This window comes from Choloepus didactylus, chromosome 20 (genome assembly GCF_015220235.1).
Source record: "Choloepus didactylus isolate mChoDid1 chromosome 20, mChoDid1.pri, whole genome shotgun sequence".
Taxonomy (NCBI): Eukaryota; Metazoa; Chordata; class Mammalia; order Pilosa; family Megalonychidae; genus Choloepus; species Choloepus didactylus.
Genome location: NC_051326.1, coordinates 20,246,730 through 20,264,846, shown reverse-complemented (window position 1 = coordinate 20,264,846; position 18,117 = coordinate 20,246,730). Strand labels below are relative to the sequence as shown.

At 40.0% G+C, this 18,117-nt stretch overlaps 1 protein-coding gene across 8 annotated transcripts in view; it reads right to left on the bottom strand.

The window, feature by feature from the left end:
• IDO2 (indoleamine 2,3-dioxygenase 2) overlaps positions 1–18,117 on the bottom strand; it is a 52,526-nt gene that overhangs the window by 7,777 nt on the left and 26,632 nt on the right. For 6 of the 8 annotated variants that reach the window (XR_005213272.1, XM_037812588.1, XM_037812587.1 and 3 more), the window contains 5 exons: positions 17,920–17,934; positions 16,415–16,514; positions 13,025–13,142; positions 7,170–7,221; positions 878–1,026 (listed from right to left, as the gene is read on the bottom strand). Coding sequence is in view for 7 of the 8 variants with exons in the window: in XM_037812588.1 (XP_037668516.1) it covers positions 878–1,026; positions 7,170–7,221; positions 13,025–13,142; positions 16,415–16,514; positions 17,920–17,934 (434 nt within the window). In the remaining variant the exon portion in view is untranslated. The remainder of the gene's footprint in view (positions 1–877; positions 1,027–7,169; positions 7,222–13,024; positions 13,143–16,414; positions 16,515–17,919; positions 17,935–18,117) is intronic. The other 2 variants (XM_037812586.1, XM_037812591.1) reach the window with 2 other exon arrangements.

The window sequence follows — 18,117 nt, the reverse complement described above, 5'->3', positions numbered from 1 at the left end:
GGGGAAGAGCTTTAGTGGAGGAGTTGAAACCCATCTCCCTTTGGCTCTAGATTCATCAACAAAAATGGCATAACCTTCCAACTCTAGACATCTCCCCCATTTTAGAGAAAGCAAGCTACAAACTAAGGATCCTGTGCTGGTTTGAAACTATTTATGTACCCCAGAAAATGCCATATTCTTTTAATCCATTCTTGTGGGTACAGACCTGTTGCAGGTGGGACCTTTAGATTAGGTTGTTTTCATGGAGATGTGACCCACCCAATTCAGGTGGGTCTTAATCCTTTACTGGAGGGCCTTAAGAGAGCTCACGGAGAGAGAGAGCTTAGAAAGAAAACGCCCCAGGAGAAGCAAGAAGGACCCACAGAAACTGAGAGAGCCATTTTGAAAACAGGGCCCAGGAGAGAAGGGCCAGCAGGTGTCACCATGTGCCTTCCCACGTGACAGAGGAAACCCGGATGCCAGCAGCCTTTCCTCAGAGAAGGTATCTTCCTCTTGATGCCTTAATTTGGGCATTCTTATGGCCTTAGAACTGTAAATTTGTAAACTAATAAAACCCCATTGAAAAAGCCAACCCATTTCTGGTATACTGCATTCTAGCAGCTTTAGCAAACTGAAACTGATCCAACCCAAAATCATAAGGAACAGTTGGAAATAAAGCCATGCTTTAAGATTCGGAAATAAAACCCAAGATCCTGCTGGAATCTGATATTAATTAATTTGACACAATAACATATGGCAGGCACACAGTTTCATGGTTGAATGGAGAGGTACAGATGATGTGACATTTTAATCTACACTTGGTTTTATCAATTGGTAAAGGCAATCTGTGTTGTCTCCCTCATATGGAATAAAAGAAAAAGAAAAATGGCTGACTTACCACTTTGCTTGCCATGCTGAATGCCTAAGAACGCATCAAAGGCATGAAGCACTGTGCTCTGAGCTGCACTCCCACCAGAATATTTCAGGGGTTCTTTGGAGACTCCTTCATATATCAACCCCACAGGCATTGCTGGGTTATCTTCCCATCTAAGCAAGAGTAAAAGTCAGAGAGAAGGGGGTCCTAGGAGGAAAGAGTATGTTTTTGATACAAAAAAAATTGAGAGTAAGCAGGAAAGTAAACATGATTTCAGTGGTAATTTTAGAGGAAGGGACTGGATATCTTTGTAGGATATGTACTTATGCATCATCCTGACCCCTAACTTCATAACTGGTCACATAGTCCAGCCCTACTCTTCTTCATTTAAGATTCTTCTGGAGAAGTAGAAGATATTTGGAGAAATTTGGAGAGGAATTCTTGACAGTGGTCTTGTGTCATATTCATTGGGAAAATTCAGTTATAAAGACATCATTACTGATCAACAAAAACAATTTAGGAGCTCCAGGCCATCTTCTTCACTCCCTCTGCTAATCTCAACCTTGACAACCTGATGTCTGCAACTCCACAAGTAGAGTTTCAGATGCACACACACACACACACACACACACACACACACACACGTCTTTGCCTCTGCCTAAAACAACATCGATAACTGTAACAGCTGTCCTATTAAGCCTTATCAGTTCTAAACATCTGACTTTGTGGGAATGACTTTACCAAACACTTAGTACATCACAGGTATTGATTACATGGGAAGAATAATAAGGGTGGCAAGAGAGAGAACAGAAAACAACCCAGGCAACACTACAGGTGGCCAAAAGCTAAAGTCAGGACATGGAGAGGGCCTTTCATGTTTAGATTTAAGTGGGCTCTTCTTTCATTCCTTTTTTTCTCTTCTCTCCTCTCTCATCCTGTACTCCCCTCTCTTCAGCTGTTTCCTTTTTTCCCTTTAGCTTTTTGTCTCTGAATCTCACTCTTTCTGCCTCCATCTACTTTACTCCTTTCCCTGTGTCTGACTTTTTATAGAGCCTGGAACAAGCACAAAGCATTTATGGGCAATTCCATAGCAAGACAATAACAGTAGCAACAAGAACATGTTCTTACATTTGTCTTCACAATGTTTTACGGTTTATAAAACACCTTATATTCATGGTTTCATTTAACCTCAGGACAGGTATTTTTAACTACATTTTACAGATGCAAAGACTCAAAGGAGTTAAATCTCCAAGGTCACTTACAGAATGGGGAACCAGAACTTGAACGCTAATCCTATAATTCTCTCCTACATGTGGATTTCTACTTTTGCGAAGGAAAAGAGCCCTTTCCTTTTCTTACTAGGAACAAGCTACCTGTCCTGTTTACATCACAGGCTTACATTGATGTTTCACCTTCTTCCTGCAATTCAAAAAGTCATTTTGCCCAAGAGGGAAAATACACACACCACACACACACACATAGAAATGCAGTAGACAGATTTGTCTGCTAGTTATCTAGACCTTTTCCAAGTACTTCCTTGATATAGGAAATGCTATAGTTGGCTGGGTGGTTTTCTTTTGGAGTCATTTTGAGTTGGCTGTTCTAAGGTTTTCTCTGGTTAAACAGCAGGGTGGCCTTTGCAGTGAGGGCAATATTCCTCTGCAAAGAGAGATGAGGCCCAGAAAGCAGTGGGAAGGGCAAAGGAAAGATTTCAATTGTAAGACCACCACCGGCTGTGATAGGGGGCCATTAGGAGCGAGGGCTCTATCCCAGGCAGATACGGAATTTAATCTCAGCTTTTGTTATTTAATAACTGTGGCCTTGACTTCATTAATTAACCTCTCTGAGCCTCAGTTTCCTCATCTGTAAAATGGGAGTAATATTAGTATCTACCTAATGGGTTGCTGTGAGAACTAAGTAAAATAACACCTGTTCAGTTCCTGGAAGATATTAAGCATTCAATAAATATTAGCTATTTTATCATATTATTCAGAGTAAGTTGGAATCCCAGCTCCCTCTCTTATTATTTTGTAACTTTGAACAAATGTCTCTGAAGCCTACTCTCCCCAAGTTGTACCCAGTTCTTAAAGCTGCTGGAAGAATTTAAACTGGCTTCAGAGAAGCTCTGTGACTTGTCAAGGGTATGAACACTGATCCAATAAAATTGCTGAACAATATTTTATGAGGAAGAAATGTTGCAGACGGAGTTTCTATTAGCTGGATCAAATACACATAGACATACCTGTTCATGTTTTTCTGGGTAATCTATTTGATGATCTTACATAGTCATTTCAGTCTCTTTCACTAGTTCCTTCCCATCTTGATGACTTCTGAATGTTGAACTCTTACAGGTGTCAGTCCTTGGACTTCTTTAATCACTCTCACTCCCAAGTGATCTTATCTAGCCTCATAGATTTAAAAATCAAGTATATTCTGACTATTCAAAAATCATAATTATTACCTGGACCTCCCTCCTATACTCTAGACTCATAAAGCCAAGTGCCTATTTTATATCTTCACAGGAATCAACATGTCCCGATCTGACCTCCTGATTTCCCCTCCTCATTGCCAAACTTGTTCCTCCTGCACCCTTCTCTATCAGAGTAAATGGAAGTGTCATTCATTCAGTGGATCAGGCCAAAAACCTTAGGATCATCTTTGACTGATTTCTTACTCTTACATTCCACATCTGATCCAATAGCAAATTCTCTCAACTTTATCCTCAAAATACATCCTGAAACCGACCATTCCTCAGCACCTCCACAGCTACCAGCCTAATCTAAGCCACCATCCTGGGTTGTTGTAAGAGCCTCTATACATACCTTCCTTGCTTCCAGCCTTGGTCTCAGGTTGTGTATTTTTCACTCCAGGATAGAGTGAGGATTTAAAATTAAGCAGATCATGTCATTCCTCTTCTCCAAACTTTCCAAAGTCGCCCATCTCACTTGGAAAAGAAGCCAACAAGCCCTTCCATGATCTGGTCCCTGCTATGGCTCTGGACTCATCTTGTACCATTACTGCCCCCCCCCCACCTACTTCGTTCTAGTCCTGCTGACCTCCTTGCCACTCTTCCGTGAGGACAAACATGCACCTCTGCATCACTGCAACTTCCATTTGATGGGAAAAGTTATCCGATGGCTTGCTCCCTCACTTCTTTGGGATGTACTAAAATGTCACTTTAGCAGGTGGCATTCCTATATCACACCACATAATCCCACTTTACATTTCTCTGCATTGCTTATCGCAGTGACACATTATATAATTTTTATTATTATATGTACTGGTTTATTTATTCATTGTCTGTCTCTTATAATTAAAATGTAAGCTCCTCAGGGGTGAAATTGTTTTGTTTTCCTGTTCTTTGCCCAGCACCTAGAACTGTGTCTGTCATGGAGAAGGCACCTCACTAAATATTTGATTGAAAATCAATGAATGAATGGTAACAATCTGTAAATATGCATTATATATCAAGAGTACTTAGACCCAAGTGTCATTTCTACAAAGGACCTGACCAGTTTAAAAGATCCATCAGATGTCTCAAATAGCCAAAAGGCATCAATCAATATCCTTTTAGTGCCCCAACTTAAAGCGGATATGTTGAAGCCACATCAAAGCCAATGCAGCAAATACCAGGATAAGAGAACAAAATACAAAAGAAGGGCATCAACTTTCAAAAGTTGTATTTTCCAGTTATCATATGATTAGTCTAAGGAAAGGAAATCAGTTTTCTCTGAGCAGACTGTGAATTGTTCCCATGTACTTAGCCTAAGTTGCTGTATCTGAAGGAAAGGAACTATTTTCCTTTCAAATTCAGTGGTGATGTTATTTTTAGCTTTTCTTGCAGTATATTTCTAGCAACCCCAAGAAAAGGGGAAGTTTAAACAGAAAAAAATTGAAATGACTTTCTTTTCCTCAGGGTTTGATAATTTCCATGAGAAATTTAATGTGAGTGGAACTAAAAGGACTATAAATCATCGACAGATGAAATCTCTCAACTCTTCTAAATAAAAATGTTTAAAAAAAATTTAAACAGATATAACAAGCCAAACCTAAGACAAATAAAGAACACAAAAGCAAATTTAAGTTTGTCAAGACAACCCTGTTATGAATTCTCAACAACCCAGATATTTTTGGTCATCTACACTTATCAATACTTTGAAGGTTTGATACCAGCCACTTAGTTTAGCAGCATGGGAAACATATTTTTGAGGATCAGAAACAGAAGCAAAGAATTTACCCAGATCACAGATAAAATGTGTCACTGACCCAGAACTTATTTTAATAAAAACAAAGTTGCCCTCTGGTATCCATCTAATCCTGAGGATTTCAGAATATACAATTCTTCCTTATTAAATGTTTACAATATAAGGAAGAGGCAGAATTTATGTATTCCCTTGAAGGATATTGTGATAGGTAGAATTCTAGAAATGATCCCCCAAGATTTCCTGCCCTAATTTCAGGGACTGTTAATATTATGAGATTTCACACCCACAAATATGGTATGATATATGCCAAAAGGGACTTTTTAGATGTAGTTAAAGTTACTAATCAATTGACTTTAAGGCAGGGAGTTATCCTGGATTACCCAGGTGAACCAAATTCAATCACTTGAGATCTTTAATACCAGAGAGTTTTCTCTGGCTAGCAGCGGAAGGAGAAGTCAAAGAGATTCAAAGCACTAGAAGGATTCACAGTGTCATTGCTGAGATGGAGAAGGCCACATGACAAGGAATGAAGGAAGTCTCTAGAAGCAGAGATGGCCCCTGTCTGACATCCTGCAAAGAAGCAGACATTTCAGTCCTACACTACAAAGAAATGGACCTAGAGTCTGCTAACAACATGAATAATTTGGAAGTGGATTCTTGCCCCAGATCTTCCAGATAAGAGCCCAGCCCAGTGGACTCCTTGACTTCAGCCTTGTTAGACCCTAAGCAGAGAATCCATTTGAACTCATCTAGACTTCTGACCTAAAGAACTGTGAGATAAAATAAATGTGAGTTGTTTTAAGCTTCTAAATGTGTGACAATTTATATGGAACAGTGGAAAATGAATACATATTTACATAGCAAAGCAAAACACAAAAGGATGTTCCAGAATTAATTGTTTCCTGAACCTCAGTCTATGTCGGGATCTACTATGCATGTCTTAATATCCATTACTAGACTCCCTATTCAGATCTCCATCTTAAGCCTGACTACATACAGAGAGTAGAGAGGACAGGAAGAGGTTTAGGAAAGAGGACATCCCTTTGGGGAGGGTTTCAGGAGTGAAGGGGTGAAGTTGTCCAAGGAAAGCCTAAATTCTGAGACACACTCTTAACTTCATTTCTGTGCCTCTCCCCTTTTTTCTCTTTTTCACATATACCAGGTACCCACCTGTTACTCTCAAGTTACTCTCTAAACACCTCCTTGGTTCCACACTCTACCTCAACGAGGATTACCCACCCAGGCTGGCTTCCCCTTAGGTGTCTCACCCTTCAGACCTACCCAACCTAGAGAAAAGACTTTGTACACACCGCCACTCCCTTTGTGCACCAGTAGAATATATCACTAATAGATACTGGCATTTGGCACGTCTCTTGCTATGTCACAACTTCGAATCTTCCTATTGACAGTACTTCAGGCACCGCCTAATTACCAAGATGACACACTAAATGATATCTATTTTATATTTCTCACCTAACCCTTCTACTGCCTCCACCTTTCACTTTTCACCATTAAAAAAAATAAAGAACTCCTTTTCCCTCAGTTAAGTGAATAGGAAAGCAATCTGATTGAAATGTGTCAAGGTGGGTCTGGATAATGTATTTGAGAGAAGAAGTACATATAAGAATATACTTCTCTTTCTGGATATACTTCAGGTCATGTGATAAGAGTACCCCAGAATTTGAAAAATGGTTTCAGGTAGCTCCCCCAGGAGTATTAGAATAGCCCTTTTACGCAACCATCTACCCAACCACCTGCCTTAATTGTAAGGGAGAGAATGACTATAAGAGATAGAGCTATGTGTGTGGCACTTTGGCTTTCTGTTGTGGGCTGGAGTGGTAGCCATCAAGGTGGGGTGCTAAGAAAGGTCGATACCAATGGATCAAATATCATGGCCAAAGGACAATCACTCTAAACAAAAATATTCAACCCTCAGATTCCTCATGTAGATGGTATCCCACTTCTTTCATCCAAGAGTGAACCCAAGTGATTGCTAGCAAAGATTACTCGGTGCATTTCTTCCTTTAGGAAGCTTCTGTCTGTCCCTCCCCTCATAAGTTTGGAAAGTGCTATGGAGGCCTCAAGCAGAAAAACAGTTGAGCTAGACTTACCCAGAAAGAAAGATCCGGATGACTGCATAAAATATGTCTGGATCTACATAATCTGGAGGAGCAATCAAAATGTGAACTTTACTACAGGCAAAAAAAGCAATTGGTTACATGTGCAAGTGCCCTGCTGTTTTCCTGGGGCTACCTCCTCTATCTGATCTGCACAAAAACCTGGAATTAAAGCAACAGCAAAAGGGGGATGGAATGTTCCCTTCTGTAGTCCCCCTCATTGGCACTTACTGAACTTTTAAACTATTCCATATGCTGCCCTTTACTATTTGTGGTACTTCCCTTCTGGGTACTTAATAACAGTAACAAAAAAAGATCAAGTCTATCTTCAAAATGTTAATATTTTAAACAGACTTGATGTTTCAGGAAACGTAGGAAGTAGAGAGGAGAAGAGAAGAGGGAAAGCCTCATCTCTCTCAAGGCTCTCACAAGGAAGGAAAACTAGTCATCAGTGTTCAAGTGAAGTTCTGTTTCATTAACAGAGGACGGGGCCGGGGGGGGGGGGTCCCTTACCCAGGGATTTCCATGACCAGGTCAGATACAGGTTCCTTTAGCTCCTGGATTTGCTGCATTCATTAATATGTGCAGCTTTTTGAATTTGTGCCAATTCTTGGGCATAACTAATCCATTCACTTATTAGCTTATTAACATTTATGGAAGGAAGCATGGCTTCTCACTTATACTAAATCACTTTTCATCAAATTTTGAAGGTTGCTCTCTCTTCTACTTATAATTGAGACTTTCAGAATTCTGCGACCTGGTACATGTTTATCATATGCAGATTCCCTTCTATGTCCCTTTGTTTCGGAAAGAATAAGAAACATCTTTCTTACTAATGACATTGCCAAAGGACCCAGTTCCTCTTTTCTACCATAACACCTGGTCTCCCCTCTGCCCCTCTTCTCCTTGCTCTCTATTTTCCCTGAAGCCCCAAGGGCCCAGGTGACCCAGACCTTCATTGAGCCCCAGGACTAATTCTCCTGAGGGGGGTCCCATTCTCTCTGCTTTACTGTAATCTCTCTCTTTTTTTTTTTTTAATCAATGCTGAACAACCACACAGACTTACCGCAATGTTTTCGTGTTGTTTTACTAACACTCATTAAGGCCACACTCAGGGAAAAAAAAAAATGCAGCCTAAGCTCCACTGTGGACTTGTAAAGCAAAGCATTTTAGACATATAATCTCCTCTGGTGGATTTAACTATACATTTTTGGGGCATTGTAAGAAAGGGATAAGTTTAGCTTTCACATAGAGACAGCATGGAATAGGGAAAACGGAGGCAGAACCAGCTTAAACAAGCCCTGTGGTAAAGGGAAGAAAGAGAGAATCTGCACCAACTCCTTTATATGGAAAAGTAACCATGGTTACTGGAATGTAAAGAGATATGAGGTAAAATCAGAGGCAGGAACTCCCAGCAGAAAATTTAAACTGAATGAACTCTCTCGGATAGGCTGATCAATTCAAAATCTCAAAAATGGGCTAGTTAGTTCTCTTGGATAGACTGTAACCTCTGTAGTACCCAGCCAATGGGGAAACAGGGGAGGGACTTGCGCATTAGGAATAGGAGATTAAAAGCTCGCCATTCTCTTCCTCTGGCGCGCCAGCCTACCACGTTTTTGGCTGTGTGCCCTTTCTTGCAAGATCGTAAATAAATTCTTTTCTCCTCCAGAACCGGGTGAGCATTTTTTGTATAATGCTTCTTTCTAACAGCATGACCATAAAACTCTATCTCTTTTGTGTAATTCCCACTTAAAACCCCACATTTCCACTGGATATCTCATCGTCACTTTAAATGCAACATATCTCAGAGCAAATTCATCGTCCCTCTCCTTATTCCTTAACTACTTAAAAAATCAACTGACCAGCCAAGCAAAACTCCATTCAGTCTACCAAATGACAGTTCTTTGCCAGAGGCATCATGATTTATTCTAACCAACTCTGAAATCATAGATGCATCTTTGACACCTCCTCTGCTTCTGATTGCACCTAAACCCTGTCCATCCTCGGTCTTTTGTTTACATTTTTTTTATTTTTTCTCCAGTGCTTTCCCCTCTTCCTGGGTTTAGTGGCCAAGTGTAAGCAAATATGTCCTGGATGAGATCAGGGATCTTCCTGAGAAAGTAACATTTAGGCTGAAATCTGAAGTAGAAGTAGTTTACTAGGCAAAGGGTGATTAGGAAAGAGTATTTGAAGCAGAGGGAGTAGCAGGCTTTCAAGTAGAAGAAATGGGACGTTTTTCAGGAACTGAAAGCTAGTGTCAGAAGGAACAAATGAAGGGAAACATGGTGTCAAAGGAAGCTAAATTAAAATTAAAATAGGCTGAGCTCAGGGCATGCTGGGTTTTGCAGAACAAGTTAAGGATTTTGGCCTTCTCCTTAGAGTAACAGATAAATCAGTGCTGTTCAGTAGAAATATAATGTGGTCCATATATGTAATTTGAAATTTTCTGCTGCTCACAAAGATCAGGCAAAATTAATATCAATAATATATTTTATTTAACTTCAAGTGCCCAAAACGCTATCATTTCAAAATGCAATCAAGGTAAAAATTGAGATATTTTTGTGTAATGCCTTTTAAATCCTGTGTATATACACTTAAAATCCTATTTTACACACGCAGCACATTTCAATTTGGGCATTAAATTTTCAACATTAAATAAAATGTTTCTTACCAAACAACAGAGTTCTGTTTAACAGAAAACTATTAACTTAATTAAAAACTGATTCTGCTTTTAAATTTCCAGAGGTGATGAACAATATCAATTAAAGAAGCCCAATGAAACCTATGCATAATAAATTGAACAGCACTAAAGATAGAGAGCAATAGAAAATCTTTAAAGCAGCAGCGGAAACAGATAAGCTGTAAAGGAGTAGCAGACTGACAGCTAACTTCTGAGTTCTCACAATGGAAATCATAAGATATTGTATCTGTATCTTCAACAGCTAAAAGATTGTAGTTGCTAGCAAAAATATCCTTCAGGAATTAGTGACATAAGGCAATCTTTAGATAGGAGAGTTGATTACCACCAGCCTCTCGCTAGAGGAAATACTATAAAGAACATACTTCATGCAGAAGAAATGTGTAAGAAAGTTGTAAATATGTAAGTAAATCAAAGTGAACTATAACCACATAAAACAATAATAGTTATGTCTTGCAGATTCTCAGGTATATGAAATGCAATTTAAGTTCTTCCTTATATCCCTAAGAATTCTTACGTAAAGACTAGAGTACTCTTCAATGTTTTGAGAGTTAGTTTTACATATGTATGTGTGTGTACATTTTCATTTTTGATGCAGTCATAATAAGATTGGACTTAAGGTAAAAGACGGTGGTTCAAATAGTTTAAGTATATTCAGATTACTATATGAAACCAATCCACAAGTGAAGACAACTTTACAAATGTGAACATGATTGTATCACCATTTGGAATTTAATAGAGGAGAATTCCAGTGTTACCTATTTTCCAGTTGGACTTAGACAAAACTTCACAAGCTAAGAAGGGAAATTCATTAGACAAAATTAAGTAAACTAACCAAAAGGGTCTCATAACAGTTCACACTACAGTTTAGCACAGATTTACTGAATAAGAAACATAATTTAAACTCACATACCAAATTTTTTTAAGGAAACATACTGACTCTTCATCACTATTTTAAAAAAAACTTCTTACAGTTACTAACAGGTCAAATAGAAGCTGGAAATTCTGTTGATTCAGAAGGAAATACGTGGCAAGAATTACATGGAATTTCAGAAAGGAAAATAACTCTCAACTTCTCTGAGGAGAAAATTAATTCTTAAAGAACAGGAGCTATCAATAAACATGTCAAAAAACATGCCTGGCAATAATCTAGATGCTTGAAAATCTGAAAATATTTTAGCCTCCCAGCAGCTCATAAAGCTCAGATCTGGCTGAACTCTACATAAACCAGCAATTCAAAAGAACTAGACACAGATTCTGCAGATACTCAGTGCTGACAGATGGCAAGCAATGGCATATTGAGGTGGGATTGGTGCATGTGTTATTACTGCTACGGACTTCTGTCTCATGGGGAGTCAGAACACAAAAAATGGAGTATTCTGGTTTGATTTGCCAGTCAATAGTGAGAACCATCTAACACGGTGAAGTGGAAATAGCGTGTGGTTAGACAAGGCCCCCTAACTTAAGTCATAATATGTAAGATGGAACCTGCCTCATCTTTTCCAGCCTTGCCTTGGAAGTCATGTGTCACTCCAGCTGCATTTTATTGTCTCCAAGCATATCACAAGCAGGACACAGATCCCACCTCTGGATGAGAAGAGTGTCAGGGTTCCATTGTAGAGGAGCATGTGGGATGGAAGGCATTGTTGTGGCCTTCTTTGGAAAATACCATCTGATGCTTTCATCTATTTGACTGTAGTGACTAGTGGTAAAACCTTCAAAAAAAAAAAAAATTATGTCTGCCTGGGAAAATTTGCCTTTTGGGGAAACAAGGAAGGCAGCCCTGGGAAAATTGTACTCTGCAGCCACTCATGGAAGAAAACGCTCGAAGCAAAAAATGGCAAACAAGTTCGCACCATCAAATCTGGTGCAGAGGATAATCAAGAAAGCCTATGGGGGTGCCCTGGGCTTAAGAAGTAACCCTGACAATCAGCACTAGGCAGACTAGTGCCTTCTCATTGCAATGTGCTGTGTGTGACATGGTGAGAACTGTCTCCCAACCTCCTAAAATGGCCTATTGTGTTCATTCATATGATCTGAACGCACCTGGGATGTATCCCTAATGATCTTGATATCCTGAGTCATTAACTCAGGGTGCCTCGGCAAAGCTAAAGTACATTTCACTAAGTCTGGAGAGCATTTGTTTGGCAGGAGACCTGCTGATGTGACCAGGAAGGCTTTAAAAGTGAAATTCAGGGAAATGGAGAAAATGTGCAAATAAAATGCACAGGGAATTTGAATGGAAACAATACATAATCTTGGGACTTCAGATGGATTTATACTAGTGCAGAGTCTGGTATGACAAATAAAATTGTTCAGATAAAGACTGTCATCACCTCGTCTCCTGCTCCCTCCCTTCTATCCCGTTTCCTGTAAACCCTGTCTTTTCCCAGAATCTGTCATTCTTTCAGTGAAGCAAGACTCAGGGAAACTGATACTTAAATGCTTTTCCCTTATTAACTGATCACACCCCATACACACACCCTTCCTTAAATACACAGCAGGCGCATGTTTTAGATTCTTCTGTTAGAGTAAATTGAAAAGCCTCCCAGATAAGGGAGACGGAATCACCAGAATAAGATGTGAACAGTCCCAGGAGGTGTGGACCACTTAACTGACCACAACTTCAACAACTCATCCCTGTAATAGCCCCAGAAAAGGTGCATTAGAAAGTCCATTAGCAAAGGCCTAAAGCAAAAGCCAGCCATCTCAGGAAACAACAGAGAGAAAAAAAAGTAAAAGGGGCACTAGAGACTTTAAAGACAAGCTCCAACACCACAATTCTCCCCTGCAGTAGTGGAATAATGCTGGATGGTGCAGGTATAGCCAATGTTCTTATGTGCCCCATTCCCTCCCCACAAGCTTCACGCAAGAAATATCTCGCCACCAAAGAGAAGAAAAAGGAAACTATCCTAATCACAGGAGAATGTTAAAAAAAAGGACAAAAACTCAAAAATACCTCTGCAAACTGAGACATCATTCTGTGATAGTAGGAACAGCAAACATTTTTCCTTAACACAAAGATAAAGCATCAGCGTCATCTCTTGGGGAAACATATCCCTGCTCAGTTAGCCCGTACCCCACCTCCAGGCCCTCTTCCCTCAGCCAGGGCCCCTGCCCCTTGGGGAGCCTTCAGCAAGCAGCACCATACCATGCATTTGGGCCAAGTCTCCGGCCATGTCCCGAATGGAGAGTCTCAGCTGCTGCAGAGCTGGGAGCAGGGCATCCTGGCTGGGCTGTAGGATGGCATTCACAGCCTGAACAAGTGCCTGGGGAGGAGATTCAATTACTCAATTTATTAGCATTCACATAAAGCCCACTGAGGTGGAGAAAGCCCCAGAGCTGTGGAGACCGAGGAGAGGGGCACCCTTCAGAATGCGGGACTGTTGATCGGTGCTCCCTAGGAGTACTCCTAAAGGAAACCTGCTGTGGGGTCAGGCTGAGAGCCAGAACCCACCCTCTCTGGGTACCTCCCAGACGGACCCCTGGTTTAGCTGTTCTGGATCTTTCCACTGACTGCCACATCTTCCACCTCGCAGGGTCCTGAACTCTATTATATTGCTCCCTTTTGTCACACATCGTGATCATTTCTACTTCTGCATTTTGAACCAGGGAACTCTTTCTCCCAAGCTCTGTCTTACAAAAAACTCAAACTATTTAGAACCCAGCTCAAGGGCCTGTTCCTTCATGAAACCTTCCCTATCTTATAATAGTCTTTACCTTATTTGAACTACATTTGGAAGGTCAATACTTAATTTGTATCTTTTAATGTTCTTAACAAATGAATGAAAACTAAAGTGACCATTGAGTTTCACTTTCATTTTTAATTTTGAAGACCTTCATAAAATTGTTTAAAATTATAGAAAACAAAAAATTTTCAGTGGCAACTAAGACAGCCTTGAAAATAAAGTGCAAGAAGTTGTGATCCACCAGATTAAAGACATACTGGAAAGTTACAGGAATGTGGTCCTGAAACAAAGGCAGCCCTCTCAACAGTGGGACAGAAAGGGGGCCTCATGCCCAGGACCCTGTCTGTAAGGGAGAAGCACCTGATGTTTGCGCCTTGCAAACCCTCCATTTCTCATGATGGTCCTGCGTGGTCGCCATTGCAGACTCCCTTGTGATGTAGAGCCTTGCAGCTGTTCTCTCCTGCTCACTGTGCTCCAGCCTCATTGGCCTCACTGACCCGTCTCCAACATTCCAAGCAGACTCCTGTTTTAGAAACTGTGCACTTGTTCCCACTTTCTGGAAACCTTGACCCCAGACATGCGTGTGGCTTCTCCTCCCACCCCCTTCACGTGTTCACTGAGATGTCAGACTTAGGGTGATGCTTCTCCTTGGACACAACATCTGTGATTGAAACTCAAGTTTCAGTCTTTCCCAATTTTCTGCCTTATTTGTCATTTTAGCATGTATTAGCATATTGTCTATCTTACTTTTACCATCTTTATTGTCTGAATTATAGCACCATGAGAGGCAGAGTTTGAGAATGTTTGGTTCACTGTAGTTTCTCTTGCATATTGGAATAGGTCCCCGGTAAATATTTGTTAAATTAATTCACTTAGTTGTTTAGTGAATCAGTTAATACAAATTAATAAGTTATGAACTAGAAGCATATTTTTGATGACTTTGACATATACAAGCAGTTTTTGAACACCTAAAAGCATAAACTACTAGATGAGAAATTGATTAACATAATTACATCTAAACTTTAAGGTTTCAATTCCATAAATCTCATGACTTTCAAAGTAAGAGAGAATTGAGGGGTTTAGAGATGGAATTTAAAATGTCTAAATCTGGCCGGTTTTAGAATATACAATGAATTTTTATTAATGAATAAGAAATCAAAGGCCCTACAAAATGAACCAGCAGACAATCAATAGGATACCAACCAACAGGATGCAAATCAAGAGGATACCAGCAAAATACCAGTAGACCATCAACAGGAGAGGAAAACCAGACAGTTTTCAAGCAAGAGAATGGATGCTCATGTGCTTTTGAATTAGAGAAATGGGAATTAAATGCTACTACATATCATTTTAAGCCCATCAAGATTGCTAAATATTTGGAAAACCAGGAAATTTCAAGTGTTGGCAAAGACGGGTGGTTTCAAAACAATCGTGCATCTCTTGTGCAAGGATCAAGGGCTGCAGTGATTTCATACAGTAGTCTGGAAGGTGCTTTTCCAAATGGTCTTCAGAATTTTGGTTGACACAGCAATCCTGTTTCTGGTATATTTCTCAAGACAGTCCATAATTTTACATAGAGGGAATTTCGCTCACAGTGTTTCCCATGGTAGGAAGGATGTGGAGGAAATAGGTTGTGAATGAAGCAGAATATAATGAGAGGAATCAGAGATGTCTGTGATGGGAGAAATGGAAGAGAGAACATTCACACTGCAACATACCCTGGGGCGTTAGAGGCTGTTGACCAGAGGTATACATAAGACTATGAGTTGAATGTAAATACATATTTGGAGTAAAAGCAAAGGAAGAAAGAGAAGTCTACAGTACAATACAGTTATGGCATATTTATAGATTATTTAAATATAGTATGGTATATATAAAACAACACTCCTCTTACTAGAACATACAAATACAAAGAAAAACCTCAGACCCACTGGAAATGGAATAAATATGTGTGATGAATGGGGATGGGTGGGGACAAGTATGTATATTAAGATTTGGTTCTTGTGAGGAGCTTAAGTGGAGGGAGAACATAGTGAGAAGGGGGATAGGTGGTGAATTACGGTACTCTACTATGAGCTGCAGTTTGGAAATCCACCCTTTGATAGCACTGCACACCATAGTGTCTTATGACACACAGAATAAGGAATCTTAGGTTTACTATCCCTTCTCCTTCCTAATGCAAAGCCATTTAATTTAACCCTGTCAGAAATCCATTTGTGAAAATGGGAATGCTGTCTCTTTTCTAATTTGGGTAAATTCCTCTACTAAATGATCTCCAGGATGCTTTTTGGCTCTAAATAGTTTCATTGCCCTCTGAGCCCTTGCATAGCAGTTTTCACTACCTGGAATATTCTCTCTCTCTCTCCCTCCCTCCCTCCCTAATTACTAAACATCATTCAATGTCAAACTTAGATGTACTTTCCTCCAGGATTCTTTCCCTGACCTTTCAAGTCTGAATTAGGTTTTAGGTGTCTCTTTGTGAAAAACTCACTGCGTTTTCTTATTATTACTTTATACTTCAATCCATCTTCCTCTCTGGATCATGAGCTTCTGTAGGGCCAGGACAATGTCTGTCCTCTTCACTCTGATATCCCCATTTCCTGGAACAATGCCTGTTTGTTGACTGGACAAATGATCAATTCTAGATTTTATAGGTATTAAGGAAAGGAGGATATCATTGTGGGCTAGAATTTAGGACCCTTTCCTCAGACTTGAACCAAATTGAACCAAACCTATGCTCATCTGTATTGAAAAATCTACTGCAGGGAAAGGGACTAGGTGGGAGATAAAGCTCCAACTGATTTCTCACTTAAAATAATAATAATAATAAGTGCTACGGAGTGGGAATCTACCTTAATCCCAGATACTGCTGATTTCTCCACCAAAACAGTCACCAGTATAAAACCACGCAGGCTTTCTCCCCCAGGAAGTGAGAAAATGATGTCCAGGTTCCTTTGGGAAAGAGATGACCACAAGGTTAGAGAAGTTCAGAGCTTGCCCTATGAATAGTTATTGCCCATAGGTACCCACAACGTTAGATAACTGCAAGTTGCAATCTGTGAGCAGCTTTCTCCTTCTCATAAGAAAACCCCATAGACAAACATCTACCTACAGCAATATTCAGAGAAAAAAGAGAGCAGCTCAACTCAAGCCCAAGTTCACCGACTCGGTGAATCCCAAAGTCAAGTGTGATTCTGATGGTCCTCGACGAAGGTGCTTCCCACAAGGGGGTGGACAGCTGAAGCACGGATGGGCAGCTCTCAGCAACAAGTATGGCTGATTCTTCACAGGGACGATCCTACAGCACTCCTGCCCGGGGCCATGGAGCCTTAGAGTTCAAGTGACCACAGCAGCAACTAATCCCATGCCCCCTCTTTACAGACAAGAAACTATGGCCAAAGAGAAACAAAGCAGCCTGCCCAAGGTCAAACAGCTGGTGAGTCACAGGAACAGGTCTGGATTTGTTTCATAACCAAGGTCAGTGCTCTTTCTAATCCATTACATTTTTTTACCAAATGCTGGGAAGCTGGGGAACAAAAGAGTATTAGAGAGAGATCATTTGTAAATGACTTGCTAGCCTGTGGATTCAAAGAAACCAGATATACATCCAGCCTACAAAATCAGAAATGTCACTCTATAGATCACCTTTGCCTTATTATTTCAAGCATGAGAAGAGTTGAGAACAAAGCAAAAATGAGTCAGGAACTCCATCGTTCCAGCAGAGTTAGAATGGTGTGGAAATTGTTGTCTTCACTCTGCCATTCCCCATTCTGTCATCCCCCAAGCTGTAGCTTTTATACCAAATCCATGTATTGAGCTGATGATGTTTGGTGATGGGAAGGGGAACACGACTTGGAGGCTGACTCTGTTCTCCAGAGAACCTGAAGCCCAAGATGCCTGGACCAGACTTGACCTACAAGGTCTCCAGATCCCTGTAATAACAGGGTATTTCCAAAGGATTCTTCTGTAGTTATAGCAACCACTGCCTGCCATATGACCTTTCACAAAAGTTAAGGTGAAAACAGAGATTGTTTTCAAGACTATTAGATTTCAAAGGGCCACAGAGAGTTGCTGAATTTTCTTTTTCTACAATTACATTTTACTTATTTTGTTTTGTAAAGATTGGAAAATACAATAAAGAAAATTAATTTCTGTATCTCTACCAGACAGAGACAACCACTATAAATTTTTGGATACTTAATTTTTGGCACATTTCCTTTTAGTCCATTTTTCATGTATTTTTGCACAGTTGATTTTATACTATACATAAATTTGATACATTTTCTTTGTTGTCTTATTGTAAGCTTTTAAAGTTGGCATGGATTCTGAAGAGAGTGAAGGATTTCTCAGAATTTACCTGATTTCCAGAGGTCTAATCAAATTTCAGTTTTTGGCAGCCATGGAGAAAAAGAAAAATAAAAGAACAATTCAGTTCATAAATCAGATATGCTTTCCAGATTTGCATGTACACAGGCACTCACTCTGTGTGTGCAATGCATGTGCAAATGCATGCATGCATATACATACACACTTCCCTTGTAGTATGGATTCACTA